Source organism: Pleurodeles waltl, chromosome 5, assembly GCF_031143425.1.
Source record: "Pleurodeles waltl isolate 20211129_DDA chromosome 5, aPleWal1.hap1.20221129, whole genome shotgun sequence".
NCBI lineage: Eukaryota > Metazoa > Chordata > Amphibia > Caudata > Salamandridae > Pleurodeles > Pleurodeles waltl.
Window position 1 is genome coordinate 981,275,472 of NC_090444.1, and position 15,077 is coordinate 981,290,548.

General features: G+C 44.3%; 1 protein-coding gene across 1 annotated transcript in view; it reads right to left on the reverse strand.

The window, feature by feature from the left end:
• Window positions 1–15,077, reverse strand: part of IGF2R (insulin like growth factor 2 receptor) — a 1,086,527-nt gene that overhangs the window by 855,175 nt on the left and 216,275 nt on the right. Inside the window, exon 11 of the mRNA XM_069235138.1 lies at window positions 11,001–11,159. Within this exon, the coding sequence (XP_069091239.1) occupies window positions 11,001–11,159 (159 nt within the window). The remainder of the gene's footprint in view (window positions 1–11,000; window positions 11,160–15,077) is intronic.

Here is a 15,077-nt window from a genome sequence, read left to right on the forward strand (position 1 = left end):
GAGAAAAAGAAAAAAAATGATCTGGTTGTAAGCACTGAAAAGAGTCAAGTTAACCAAATGAACACTGTAAAAATGCTATGCTCCAGGGGACGGACAAACAAGAAAACAGAAAGCCATTGAATAAGAAGCGAAGAAATAAGATGGACAAAAAAGCCAACAAATGATCTCTCTCTCTTCTCTAGGAGGCGCTCTAATTGAAGGGATTGTAGTATAAAAGCTTGTGCACCTAACTAAAATAATCAGTGCTACCAAAGCTATTCATCAAGTAACCTGCTTTGAGAAGGAGGCAGCCACTCTCACTCAGGACAGAGATATATTTTGGGTACCAAGTAAACATCAATTGACAGCTCCGATGTAAACAGATATAATTGTATACAGAGGATTTGATAAGAAGCTGCTTAATTGGCCTAAATTAACCGGTCACAAGATAAATGTTAAAAGATAACCCAAAGTTGGCTACCTTTAGGGACTGTGATTTGAAAATTAGACAAACCTGAAAGGATTGAAAGATGAGGTTAGGAAATCATGCTCTAAAGTAATGCCTTTGTTGCTTAATCCAGTGGACAGCGAAGATGGCGGATCTACTCTGATGAGCTCCTGCTGCCACCGCTGTAAGACAGATTGCCTGGGTGCTGGTGTGGCTTAATGAGGCCAGAGCGAGGCCTGGCAGGATCCCCAACTGCCACACACTGTTGGAGGAGGTAAGGGTCCGTGACTGGCAGGGCACAGTGGCCCGGGCCGCGCCCTCCACGAGCCACTGGAATCTAACATGGAGGATCAGGGTGAAATGTATATCCCAATCTGCTTGAGCGACAGCTGCTGCACCAAAAAGACTCCTGAATCTGGTTCCTGACTGCACCCGGTCCAGAGGTGCGGCCGCTGGGGCGAGGCAATAGACTCCAGCCATGAAGCACACCTCATCGGCCCCCCCTAGGACAGAGGGTCAGGCAGCGGGTGCGGCAGGCGTGGCACGTGGAGTGCTAGGACATCTAAACGCCACCCAGACCCCCAAAAAAAACACCTACAGATAAGACCCTCCAGCCTGCTGGCTTAACGAAGATCACTTTGGACCATATGAAGGATGGCCTGGAGTCACTCAAATCAATGATGCGGATGGTAGGGGCTGGGTCCCAGGCACTGCTGAAGAGAGTGGAATGGATGGCGGATCCGAGGGGCCTGGAGACCAGGCGAGGGGGTGAGTGGAAGGGTGTGGGGGGCCAAAGGAGGCACTGATGCCTATTCTGCCCACCACCAGCTCTATCTTCCCCTCCTTCCCAGCACACTATCATGTTGAGAGAAGCCTGAAATATAGTGCCCTAAGCAGGGAACGAGAATGCAGAACCCACTGGGGCCATATGCCGTGGGTTGAACCAGGGCCCTAGCTGATGAATCCTGACAGACTCTGGGACACAAAGCAGGGACTGGACCAACTGGTGGATGGAACAACTGGGGGGTTTGGAACAGACTGCTCGTGCTGCCCAAGAGGCCAAAAAGCAAGCGGGTTAACCTGCCCCTTGGCTGGTGGGGTGGCGGTCTTGGGTGCTGCTATACCAGCATTAGAGGGTCTGTAAGAAAGATGACTCCACGCTACTTTCCCAGCATACTGTGGCTGAATGGCCTGAAAGATCGGCGTGACAAGGCCCTGCAGTGCCAAGCCAAGATGGACAGGTTCCTGGCACCACCGATTGGAAGGATGAGGGACAACCCTGATGGAGAGCGTGGAGCCGGTGCCCTATTGTCTGAAGACAGCACCTCGGTAATGTTGCAAGCCATACAGGACTCCAAGGCTGTGCTGGAGATCAAAATAGGAGAGGATGTCTTGGATGTGTTCTTGTTGTGCCAGGATCTCCATCAAACCGGGTGACTGAGGTGGAGGGGAGAATCTCAGACATGGAGGACACAGTGTGGAGCCTCTCCTCAGAAGAAGCTTGGTTATACCAAAACACCAAAACGCTACAGGACTGTGCAGTCCTCTGGAATAATGTTCGTTTCACTGGATTTCTGGGAGGGGTCGGGGGCTCAACCCCAGAGACGTTTCTGGAACAGTGGCTAAGGTCATGGATACCGAAGGGGGGAGGAAGGTAACTCACAGAGATCCAGGATATCAGTTCACCTTTATTAATATAAGGACACACTGTCATAACCTGGAATGTCAACAGTCTGTTGGTCTGAATTAAGAGGGGGTTGTACTTCAATTTGCACAAAGACCTAACCCACATGTCCTGCTACACCAGGAAACCTAACTACAGGGACATAGTTGCCACATTCTGGCCTGTAAAGGCTAAGGCAGGGTGTACCTCAAAGGGTGGCCATTCTTTTATACAAGCCACTACTGTTGGCAGTGACTAGGGTAACAAGGGTTGGCAGATAATCCTTCAGGGCTCTCTGGAAGGTACAGCATATAAACCCACCCCCCCACCCATCACACACCAAGCCAAGGCACCATGGCAACCCATAGAGACCAGACAGCTGCCTTGCCTCCTGGGGTGACTGTATTGGGGGGGTGAATTCAATGAAGTCAAGGGACAGCTGGACTGGTATAGATAGTAGAGAGGCCCCTACAGGCATAGGAGGGGTCTGGAAGACTGGGTGACTGGGCTTGGGCTCAGAGACTCATGCCATGTTTGGAATCCTGGGAAACAGGAATACACTTCTGTTTCGGCGGCACATGGTTCGTTGTCTCACATAGACTACCTGTTTCTCCCAGCTTCTGACCTGTTGCATACTACGGGGTAGCATATACTCCCCCACGGGATATCAGATAATGCCCCGATCCTCACCTGCTTCTGTAAACTGTGCACAGGTGACTGACCAGTGCGGACCCTTAATGGGTGGCTCAGTCATTATTTGTGGAATATTTAATAGCTGAATTAAAGGTTTTCCTAGATTTCAACAAGGGCACGGTAGAATCGGCAGGAGTTGGGGGTATGCAAAAAGACTCAATGAGGAGTACTGCCCGCTCCTATGCTAGAGGGATGGACTGCGAAAAATGGGACGAATTTTAGACCAGGAGGTTTCGATACTGGAAAGGGAACACGGGGAGCAAAGCATATCAAAAGGCCAGATGCTATGCCAGCTGGTGCTAAACAGAACAATGCTGCACCAGTTGTGCCTGAAGAAAGCCCAGAAATGGTGGATGGTCTCCACATGGAGGGTGTATGAATGGGGGGGGGGGGGGACAAATCGAGGAAACTCCTACATCAGATAGCAATGAAAGACACAGAAGCCAGGGTGATACCCAGTGTTGGGACCGAGGCCAGGCAGATCTTTGAAGTCTCACAGGAGATTGCTGCAGTGTTAGTGCGGTATAATGAAATGCTATATGTGGCCAGATCCCACCCAGAGCCCAAATCCTCAACCCCTTTGGTTGCAGATATCCCAACATCTTGATTAGCCAAAACAAGAAGGTGATGGATGGAATGCTTGGATTAATCTCGGCCACTAGCAATCACTCAGGCCGCATCCCAATCCATCGTATTTGTTTGCCACTATGCCACCTCAGTTTGGACCCAGCCATATGCAAATCAGCCTGGACCGTTCTCCTCATGGGAACAGTTAAGCCTGAACTGCCAGGTCCTGGAGCACAAGCTCGGGTACGTATTAGTGGGATATTGTCTCCCTAATTTCTTATTAGAAGGAGCATCAGACAAGGTTGTCCCCTCTCCCCCCCATCTTATTTGCATTGGCCACAGAACCTCTGGTGGCTTGGAACCAATGCAATGCTCAAGTCTGGGGATTTGGCTGGGGCCTTGCAAGGGAAGACTGGATGGCCCTCTATGTCGACAACGTATTACTGTTCATGTCCAGAACAGCAGAAATGAGGCCACAGCTCCTCTACATTTTGGAAGTCTTTGTGAGTTCTGTGGGCAGAAGGAAAACTGGGACAAGTCCCTACTGGTGCCTTTGAGAGGAGACCGCCAGGATGAAAGCTGGTATCCCTGGATCCTGATAAGTCACATCAGCTTTCAATACCTTGGGATTTACAGTTCCTGGGAACCACACCTCACCTGGAGCCTAAATCTCTCTCCCCTGGCACGGCGAGTTCGGAAGAACATGATGAGATTGAGAAAAGCTATCCCCTACGCATCCCACAAGCCTGGTTCAGCACTCTGCCAGCCCTGGGGCACAGACTTATATGGGTCGGCAAGCCCCCGAGAGCAGCTTTCGAAAATGCGTCAGTTCAGTATTTGATGGTGGCCTTGCCATGGCGGATGTACGCCTGTATTACTGGGCAGCCTCATTACTGCCCATTAATGACTGGATGCACATGGGATTGGGAGATCCTGCACATCAGGGAGAGTTGTCCCTCCTAGACTTAAATAAGTTGACGAGCATCCTATACAGGGCACCCATTCCAACTGCCCTACCAGAGGTGACCCAGGTGGTGTTCCGGGTGTGGGGAGCAGAACCGAGATGGAACAGATGGGACTGTGAACTCACCCTGAAAACTCTCTTTTGGGAGGGCAGCTATCTGGTAACATGTCTTGAAATTAGAGGTCTTTAGAGGCTGGGACTCTATAGGGATCTCTAAGCTGGGGGATGCTTGGGAAAATCATATCTGGAGGTTTCGGGACCTTGCGCGGACTTCCAAATGTTCGTCTGCTAATTATTTCGGTACCTACAACTGAGCCAGCTGGAGGGACTTAGACAGTGTCCCGGAACATAGTCCACTAGAGGGGAGACTGCTCATGGGGCATCTGGGGAAAGGTGGGATGCTGCAGATATATAAAACCCTAGTGGTAAACTCACCTGACCTAGTGGCCCCCTGAAGGAGAGGTGGGAGGGGTGGGTGGGGGCACTAGACAAAGCCGACTGGCAAGATGCATGTGTGGCCTCTCAGTCGTTAGAGATATCAGCGAGGCTCCAACTGGTGCAATTTAAATCAAGATTGCCTTACACCCCTCTGGATGTGGAAAGCCGGAGTCCGCAACACCCCTGTTTTCCATAGGTGCCAGAATCCAAGGGAGGACTTTTACCATATGGTGTGGTCTAGCCCAGTGATACACACATATTGGATCAATGTAACGAATACTCTACCAAGGGTGGTGGGGACACGCATTGAGGCTCAACCTAGGGTTGCGCTGGTAGGTATATTGGATGATTGGGGGTGGCTGCGAACAGTAGTGGCCAAGAGAGACATAGCTAGGCAGTGGTATTCTCCTATGGCTTTGAAGAAGTCTCTTGAGTCACGCGGCAAAGTGACTCCTCCTGTCTGAGACCATGCGCATGGGCATTGACTCCATTGTTAGATGCTTTCTCACAGTCTGGTGAGAATGGAGTGTGAGTGATAAACTGCTCTCCATGCATACGTGAATAAATAAGATACTGCAACAGCCACAGGTATCCAGGGAGGAGGGTGGGCACATGTGAATCTACAGCACTACATGCCATGAACAGATGCTTATGGGGTAAATAATAATCTGTTTGATGGCATGCAAGATACACACGCTATGCACAGACTAAAAAGCAGTGCCCTCCAGAAAGCAGTGGCTAACCTGTGGGTGTTGCAGTAGTTTGAAAAAGTGTATGTAACACTGCTTGTCCTACATTTGATTATTGGTGTGCAAAAACATCCGCACAATAGCGTTTAGTGAAAGTCTGTGGAGTGAACCATGTAGATGCTTTGCATATTTCAGCTATTGTTATATTACCTAGGAAGGACATAGACACTCCTATTTTAAGAGTAGAATGAGCTCTAGGAAGTGTGGGCATAGTTTTTTAGCTTTTGCATAACAAGTAAATGCATTTACCTATCCATTTTGAGATACCCGATTTAGATAGAGGCTTTTTCTGTGTGATGGGGCGAAAAAGTAACAGAGTAGTTTGGTTTTTACTAAACTCCCTAGTTCTATCAATATAATACATAATACTCTTAACATCTAATGTGTGTAGGGCCCTTTCTGCAACCTATTTAGGTTGTGGGAATAAAACCGGTGTGCTGGTTTAGGTGGAAAGCTGACACTACTTTTGGAAGGAATTTTAGATTAGTACGAAGGACTACTCTGTCCTTATGTGGTTTGAAGAAAGGTTCCTCTAAAGTTAATGTCTAGAGCTCACTGACACGTCTAAGTGAAGTGATTACTTTCCATGATAAAAACTGCAAAGGGCAGTTATGTAAAGGTTTGAGGGGTGGACACATGAGCCTCGTAAGTACAATGTTGCAATTCCAGGCAAGTGCAGCGAGTACCCTGGGTGGAATTACTGTTTTTAGGTCTTATAAGAATGTCTTAATTACTGAAACTTTAAATACATTTAAGTGTCGCCTGTTTCGTAGGTAAGCAACAACTGCTGCTAGATGTTGTCATATTGAGGTATACACCAGACCACAAATTTGCAAATACAGACAGTAACAAACAATATTTTGCACAGTTGCATTGAAAGTGTCAATATTTTTACTATAGCAGTCGAAAACAAATCTTTTCCATTTAGTTGCACAGCATGCTCTTGTTGTAGGTTTATGTGCTTTCTTGAGAATGAACATACATTTTTGTGGAAGAATGAGGTACCCAAACTCCGAGACTTCAGGAATCAAAACGCAAGGTTGAGTTCCTTTGGATTTGGGTGCCTGATTTCTCCATGGTTCTAAGTGAGAAGATCCGGGTCGAGGGGAAGCTTCTTGTAGTGCACTACAGAGAGTTTTAGTAGTGTGGTGAACCATGGTTGTCAGGCACAAGGTGGAGCTACTAGAATGAGGGTTAGAGACGTCTGCCTGAGCTTCAGAAACACAAACGGAAGGAGGAGGAGAGGTGGAAATCCATAGAGCATTGTCCTGGGATAAGGAGTGTAGGAGCCTGGAGGCGAAGTTTGGGCATTTTGCGCTGTTTGCGGCTGAAAGCAGGTCTATGTGTGGAAACCCCCATTTGCGAAAATATGGGAGGAGGATTTGGGGGTGGAGTTACCATTGCTGAGGAGGTTAGCAAGAGTGTTGTCTGTACCTGAAAGGTGTTCCACTAACAGGTGAATGTGGTGATCTAGTGCCCAACACCAAATCGATTAAGACAGGTGTGATAACTGCAGAGAGTGTATCCCACCTGTTTTGGTAGATAAAATATGGCTGTTGTGTTGTCCATTTGGACTAATACAATCTTGCCAATTAGGTGGACTAGAAAGGCCTTCAATGCTAGATGAATGGCGTGAAGCTCCAGACAGCTGATGTGTAGAGGTTGTTGTTTGGAGTCCCAAATCCCCTGGATTGTGAGGTTTTGTAGATGAGCACCTCATCCTGTGAGTGATGCCTCCGCTGTGAGAATGATCTGGAGAACAGGGTCAAGAAACAGCCGCACCTTTGACAGGATTTGTATGTTACACCACTGCAGAGAGTGATGAGTGCAGCGGTCTACCAACACTAGATCTTGTAATTGACCTGGAGACTGAGACCATTGGCTCGCCAGACATTCCTGCATTGGACGTACGTGTAGTCTCGCATATGGCACTATTGCAGTGCAAGATGCTATAATTTCTAAGAGTCGATGTTCTGTTATACATGATTGTGACGTATCTGTTTTATCAATGTTGTGATGTTCTGAATTCTGACTGAATTCAGGTAAGCTAGCCCTAACTGTGTGTTGAGGATAGCTCCCAAATATGGTTGAACTTGTGAGGGTTGTAGGTGTGACTTCTGTATATTTTCCGTGAACCGAAACTGATGAAGAAGATGGAGTAGCTTGTGTGTGTTGGTGGCATATGGTCAACGTGCTAATAAGCCAGCTGTCGATATATGGGAAGAAATAGTCTGTGTGTGTAGATGTGCTACAACTACTACCAGACACTTTGTGAAAACACGAGGTGCAGTGTAACTCTAAATGAAAGCACCTTGAACTGATAATGTTTTCGTTGTATTACAAACAAGAGATATTTGTGGTAAGCTGGGAAAATTGGGATGTGAAAGTAAGCATATTTCAGGTCTAGTGCAGTCATAAAATCTCCTTGCTGTAAACAGGGGGGGAGTACATCCTGTAGGTTTACCATATGAAAGTGTGATGTATTGTATTGATTGAGGGGGACTGAGATCTAGAATATGCTGAGGAGAGGGAAGATGAAGTATAAGGAGTAGACTCCAGCCCCTTGTGGTTGAAGAGGAACAGTTTCTATAGTTCCTTTGTGAAGGAGAGTCTGTACTTTCTGTTTTAACAGATCTAGATGTTCTACAGAAAGTTTGTATTTTCTTGGTGGCATGTTTAAAGGTGTTTTGATGAGCTTCAGACAATAACCATGTTGGCTAATGTCCAACACCCATTGATCTGTTGTAACGTTGTTCAAGGCTGGAAGAAATTGTTGTAGACGTCATCCAACAGGTGTTAAATCATCAGGGAGAATAGAAAGCTAGTCACTGTTTGGAGGTGGTGGCACGAGTGAAGATACCTTTACCTCTTACTTTTGAATTGTTTCCTTTATATGAACCTCTGTAAAAACCTTTTGAAGGGGAAGTTTGATATTGCGGTCTATAACAGGAGGTAGAAGCATCTGTTGAAGTTGTTTTAGGGCCATCTTTGTATGAGGGGCGCCGAAAGGAGCCAAGGGTATTTGGAGTTTGAAGTGCCCCCATAGATTTGGCAACTTCATGGCCTTTCTTCATTTTCTCTAGGGTTTGATCCACTTAGAGACCAAATAGATGTTGTTGGTCAAATGGGGTGTTAAAGATGGCCTGTTGCACTTCTGGCTTAAAGCCGGACAGGCGTAGCCAGGCATGTCTGCATAATAAAATACTTGTACTCACACCCCGGCTGCTGTGTCTGCTGCATCAAGGGCACATTTAACAGAACTGTTAGAGATTAATTTACCCTCCTGGACAATATGCTGCCCTTTCTTTTTTTTTTACCATTTGGGTAGATGTTGTAATAATTCCTCCATTTGATCCCAATGGGCTCTGTTGTAGCTCACCAGTAACCCTTGAGTATTTGCTATGCCCCGGTGGTTAGCTGTTTGAGCTGCTTTTCTTTTACCCAACAGATCAATTAGTCTGGACTCTTTGTCCGGAGGAGGGGCATCTGATGATGTTTGTGAATTAGTCCTCTTGCAGGCATTAGATACTACTAACAAGTCTACAGAAAGTTTGCCCTTAATATACTGAGGATCAGAGGGTGCAGCCTCATATTTTTTTATCTACATGTGGGGTAATAATATATGCTCTTACTGGATCTTTAAAGACATCCTCAGCATGTCTGGTCATCCCATTTAGCATAGGCAAATACAGGCATGCTATGGTAGTGGAACTTAGTGCTTCAAATAGAAAGTCCTCTTCTATTGGGTCTTTGTAAAATGGGACCTGGTGGTAAGCAGCTGCCTTGGCTATTAGTTCCTGAAATGATGCAGCATCATCTGAGGGGAAAGGCTTAGCTGGATAGAGATCTGTCTCAATATCTTCAGGGGGTCAATGTTATAGGTCCCATGGACATATGGCTGTTTAATGTATAGTATCACTCTCTCCTCGATCCTCTGTAAAGGACTGTGGGGAGCTTTGTGGTGTGGTCTCACCTATATCATTAAATGTGTGATGTGGTGAAGTAGGTGATGGTAGTGAGAGAGTTAGGGGTGGTAAAGGAGGTGGATGCGAAGTAGGCAAAGGTGGATGAATAGGACTAGTAGCAATGTCCTTTTTCTTTTTCAGAGGAAGTTATATTTCAATAGCCTCTTCAAAAGAAAGTTGGCGCTTGGATGGAGTAGCCGCCGACTACACTGCTTTTGCTATAATACGCCCCATAGAAGGTTGAATATGAATTTTCTTCTGTTTCCGGATGAATTTTTCCGCAATAGTTTCTAATATTGGCTCCAGTGCAGAGATGGTGTGTTTCGGAACCAGAGGTAACCTGTGTTTCAGTGCCAAGGTAATCAGGACCGAGGTGCTCAGAGCCGAAGTAGTGGCGGCGAAAGCGCTCGGAGCCCATGAGAAAGATGGTCGGATTGGCACAGAGTCTGAAAGGCTTGGAACAGTGAAGGTATGCTTCGGCTTGGTTTTTGGTGCTGCGCCTGAGTGCAGGGCATACTTAACAGATGGTCAGTGCCAAACATGCCCAAAGGCAGTGGTGGCCCGAGAGCCGAAATTTTGGTTGAAACCAATTGTCTTTTTGTAGGTTGGACTGGGCCATCAGTACTCACTGTGTGTCGTCCCAAAGGAAGATCTTGAGTCTGTGCACTGAGTTGTAGCTCTGAATCCAACTAAGAGTCCGCAATAGAAAACACCTCTTCTGCTGCTGAGACCTTGAGCAGTTCTTCCATCTGTTCAGTGTCATGGAGACTCAAGATGTTGGGGGGGTAGGGGCTCCTTGAGGTCTTTCCAACGAGCTCTGCGATCCCACTAAGTCTTCTTCGATGTGAACGATCAACAGGCTTCGCAGCACTCCTCGTCGTGGTTAGGAGACAGGCACAGTTTGAAAAACTGGTGGGGGTCGGTATTAGGATACTTTGCATGGCAGCTAGGAAAAAAGCGAAATGGAGTCTGTTTCATTAGCAGCACATCATGGTTGGAGACTGACAAGAGAAAAGAAGGCCCAGACGAGCGATGCCCGAAGGCCGCGAGTGAAGTATGTTGAATTGCCGAGGGACGTTTTTCTTTATTCTTGAAAGACGAGATAGGGAACGTTATTGAGAGCAGTACCGACGAAGATCAAGGTGTAAATGCCCAATGTCGGCTGAAAAACAGTCAAGTCAGACCACCAAAGAACACGCCCGAACCCGATGACGGAAAGAAAACAATCTAAAAATTGAGTTGATGCCCATCTGCATGATCACCGAAAGGAGAAGTTACTTTACCTTGTAACTCAAGAAACTTCTTAGAAAGCAAAACAACTTGCAAACATCTGGATCCAAGACTAGACAGCAGGAGTATGCATAGCATGTGCATCTACAGCAACACATACCATCGAACATGCAATTATTACCAAATTAATAACACATTTTAACAAATCATACACTTTTAAATGCATCAGTAATATCAAATGTACAGCACACATAATTTTAGTACAAATGGGTATGCAAGAAAAAAACACCAGTAAAGTTTCTACCTGAATAGCGGATTAATGGCGACAAATTGTATTGTTTTTTCTTATCCACAACTCTACAGTGGAGTTCTTCTTTCTCACAGGCGTAGCTGGTTTTCCAGGTGAATAAATAAGTGCAGTCCACTTCATTAGAAAATTCAGGAATCCCTTTGCCATCATTAGCTTATACGTTAAGAAAAAGAAAAATATTCTTGAACACCACACTCATAGATTTTTAAGTAGCAGAAGCTTTTTATAAGCCCCAACTCCCTCCCGCCTAATCCTCTACTATCTTTGGTCAAAATCAAACCAAAACCTTCCTTTTCAAAAGAAAGAACTTGTGAGACAGTTGAACTATGCAGCAGAAGGGATACCAACATGCTCACACACATGATATTTATTGCACAACTCTCTGTATTAACAGCATTAATGACTAGTTTGAGGTCTTGGTGACATGTTATTTAGATTGCTGTTTGCGAAAGCCATGTCATATTAAAAAATGAGTTACTAATCTGTAACTTCATTTCTCCAGCATTGGTATCAGACTCACATACTTGCATTATTCCCAGTCGTCATGCTGGGAAATCCTGGTACTTTTAAAAATAGCAAGAAACAATGTTAAAATGTCCACAGGCTCAACTACAGCGTTTGTTTAGTAGCACACCAACTTTGTTTGACAATACTCTAATTTCAGGAAATGAGTTTGAAGAGCTGAGCTTTCTACTTCCCCTAGGGGCCACCACAGCTAAGTTTTCAAAGCACATGTATGAAGGATAGTAAAAGTATGTATGTGAGCCTCTGGCGAGGAAGGAATACCACAGCTGGATAACGGGAATTATAGGTAAGTAACTGATTTCTTGCCCATCACTGGATAAGCATAAAGCAGCCTCACCTTTAAAGGAAAATGATAAGTAGTATTGCTTGACCACTGACAAATCTACCACTGCATTCAGATCCAGATAGCAGTGCTTCTTGAACATATGCCTGCTTTTCCTTGTTGTAGCTCAGAATATCTCAGGAAGTGGCAGCACAGACTGCAGTTGCAGTTATCGCTGACATACTTCTGGTAATATGCGTCACCCTACTTTTGTTTGTTTTTACAGTGGCAGAATATAATAGGTCATCCTCTGCCTGGGTACCCAAAGAGCTGACCAGTCATTCTGATGTCCTTTTTTCTGTCTACATAAAATGTTAAGTACCTGGAGAAACACAGTGATTGCAGTGCCCTCACTGCTGATATTCACAGATTCTGAAATAAAGCAAAGTAGTTTGACTAGTTCATTTAGTGGAAAGTCTGAAAGAATCGTGTGCATGCAGTTTCGGATGATAAACAGAGTTATCCTGCCCTTAGTGAAATGAATAATGATTATATGACTGAAGGATGAAGCTCATCTATTCTTTGAGCTGAGGTTAAAGGATGGAAAATTGATGACTTCCAAGAGAGCGATGCTTGATTCAGCCTTGTGAATAGGTTCAAAAGTTGTCAGCATGAGCTGGCTAATGACATTGTTTAAGTCCCATGGTATTAGCATCTGCTGATCTGGTGGAAAAGCTCTGAATAGAACAACCACAAATCTTCATCTTGAGATGTCTGCTAAGTACACCTTTACAAATGAGTATCTTAGGCCTTCCCTGGTGAGCTGTAATACATATCACAGTAATTGTGACTTTCCACAGAGATGGCATTCAACCAATTAAGTCTGACCTGATGTTGTATACAGAAGCGTTTCCATTTTGCACTTTGTTCTTATTGCAGCAAGGGAACATACCTTCAACAGTATTGTCCTGCAGTCAGCAGATATGTTTAGATGCCTTAATAGTAAGTGGTCAGGTATCAGGGAGTGAGGCTGAGTGACTTACGATTGTAGTGCAGGAAGTGGACATTGCATTTTTTTAAAAATATTTATGTAGCACTTAGTAGCTGTATGTGGGGCTCTGTAGTGCTTGCCTACATGGTTGCTACATCGTGTAGGTGTGTGGATGGAAGTGTGCTGCCTTTGTCTTGATCCTGTGGAGAAGTAGTTTCCATGACATGCATAATGACCAGTGAGGTGTGGTTATTGTGTTATGGGGCGCAGCCCTTAGCAATGTGATGGATAAAGAAGCAAGAAAGAGTGATAAGTACAGTTTATGGCTTTTCAGTAAACTGGCAGCATTGAGCAGTTCTGCAATTTCCTTTATGGCATTTTTTTATGATGACAGGCCCCATAGCTGGTTACTCACTGGTTGCCCATTGTGAGATAATTTCTTTAACGTTTATGGTCCTGAGTAGGCATAGGTTGGAGGCAAAAATAGTGGAGGGATATACTGGGATAGACTTTGTTAATATAATCCCATTTCTGATTGTCACTGTGAGTTGTCCGGTAGCAGTCATAGCATGTAGCTTGTCGGGAGCCTGAGGTATGGCCTAAATAAAAGTCGTTCACTCACTAACAGCATGTGGTATATCTCTTCTTTTATTCCATACTTGTTCAGTCTTAGTGGGTGGTTTACTGCTGTGAACTGCAACATTATTGGGTGATATATATGACCCATCACAGCTGTGTCTTGCGTGGGTATAAAAGTATCAAGTATTATAAGGGAATTATTATGCAGCCTGTGGGAACAATAACCTAATGCTTGATCGCTATGCGTTATGGTATTATTGTGGGTCAGGAGGATAATATTTTGTATTGTACTGTAAACGTAGTTATATTGCACTTACTACTCCTGATGAGGTGTTGCAGTGCTTTATGGTGGGAAGCAAGCTGTGCCAGAATGGCGATTCTCATAATGTAATGATCAGAGAATCTAGATTTCATTAAAGACATGGGGGCTAACATTATGCATCAACCCTTTTATTTGCCACTCCGGCAGCATCTTTAAAGAACTTCCAAACAAGAATTCCAAACTAGAATCAGAACTCCTTAATACATAAATAGTCCATTCCCAGTACTCTAGTCCTCTTTTAAATGCAGAACAACACAAACACGTGAAGAAAACTTGAATCTTCTAATCCTTGTTAAGCGATTCTTCCATGCCCAAACTCCTCTTCATCCAGATGCATTACGCCTCTAAAACACTTAACTAATACAGTCACCTATAAGCTTACATTAACTTATTCATCCTTTCCTATATATATATATATTTTTTTTTACAATCAACAATATAGTCTTAATAACAAAAATTAATAATAAAACCAATAATATTCAACTATAAATTTAACAAAACTATAACTAAATAATCATTTAAATTTACATTTATTTAAATAGATGGGAAAAGTGGAGGGAGGGATAATGTTAGCCTCCGTGCCTTTAATGAAATCTAGATTATCTGATCATTACAATGTGAGAATCGCAATTTCATTATAAGACCGAAGGCTACCATAATGCATGTTCAAAGGCCTTCAAAACCACATTCGCCAGGTGCTGTTTCGGTCTAAAGTACAGCTTTACAAAAGTTCCTGCATTCGACCAGTCAGCCGCTCTTAAAATCTCCTCCAGTCTTCCACCGACAAATAAACTTTTCTTGTCATTGCACCCCTTACGGAATGTGACTTGAAAATATTTGTATCAATTCCAGCTTGTAACATAGCCCACTTAATCCATCTTGCTATAGTAGCAGTAGACACAGGTGCTTTATATGGTTTTACATATGAAATCAATAACTGATTTTCCCAGTCTCTCCTAAATTCTTTCATTCTGTTCTCATATTCATTTAAACACTATTATACACAAATTCTTACAATTCTCAAACTTCGGATAAAAAATGGACTCAGACATTGTCTTCATTCTCTTCCTTATCTCAAAGTAAACACCATCTGGTGCACTAAATTTATTACTTACCTCTGAAGCCTTCACATCCGAAACTCTTCTACAGGAAATTAAACAGAGTAAAGTAGCTAATTTGATGGAAAGCCTTTTCAACTCTAAAAACCTATTACTAGGCCATGACTGGAATAAGGATAAAATTAAATTCACATCCCATAAAAAACATTAAAAAATAAAAATCATACCTTGCTTTAGGTCTTCTTAATCTCATGCTTTTCAACAACCTACACACAATAATATTCTTCCCTATGCTCCTTCCTTCCAACAAAACGTGACCTGCAGAAATTGCAGA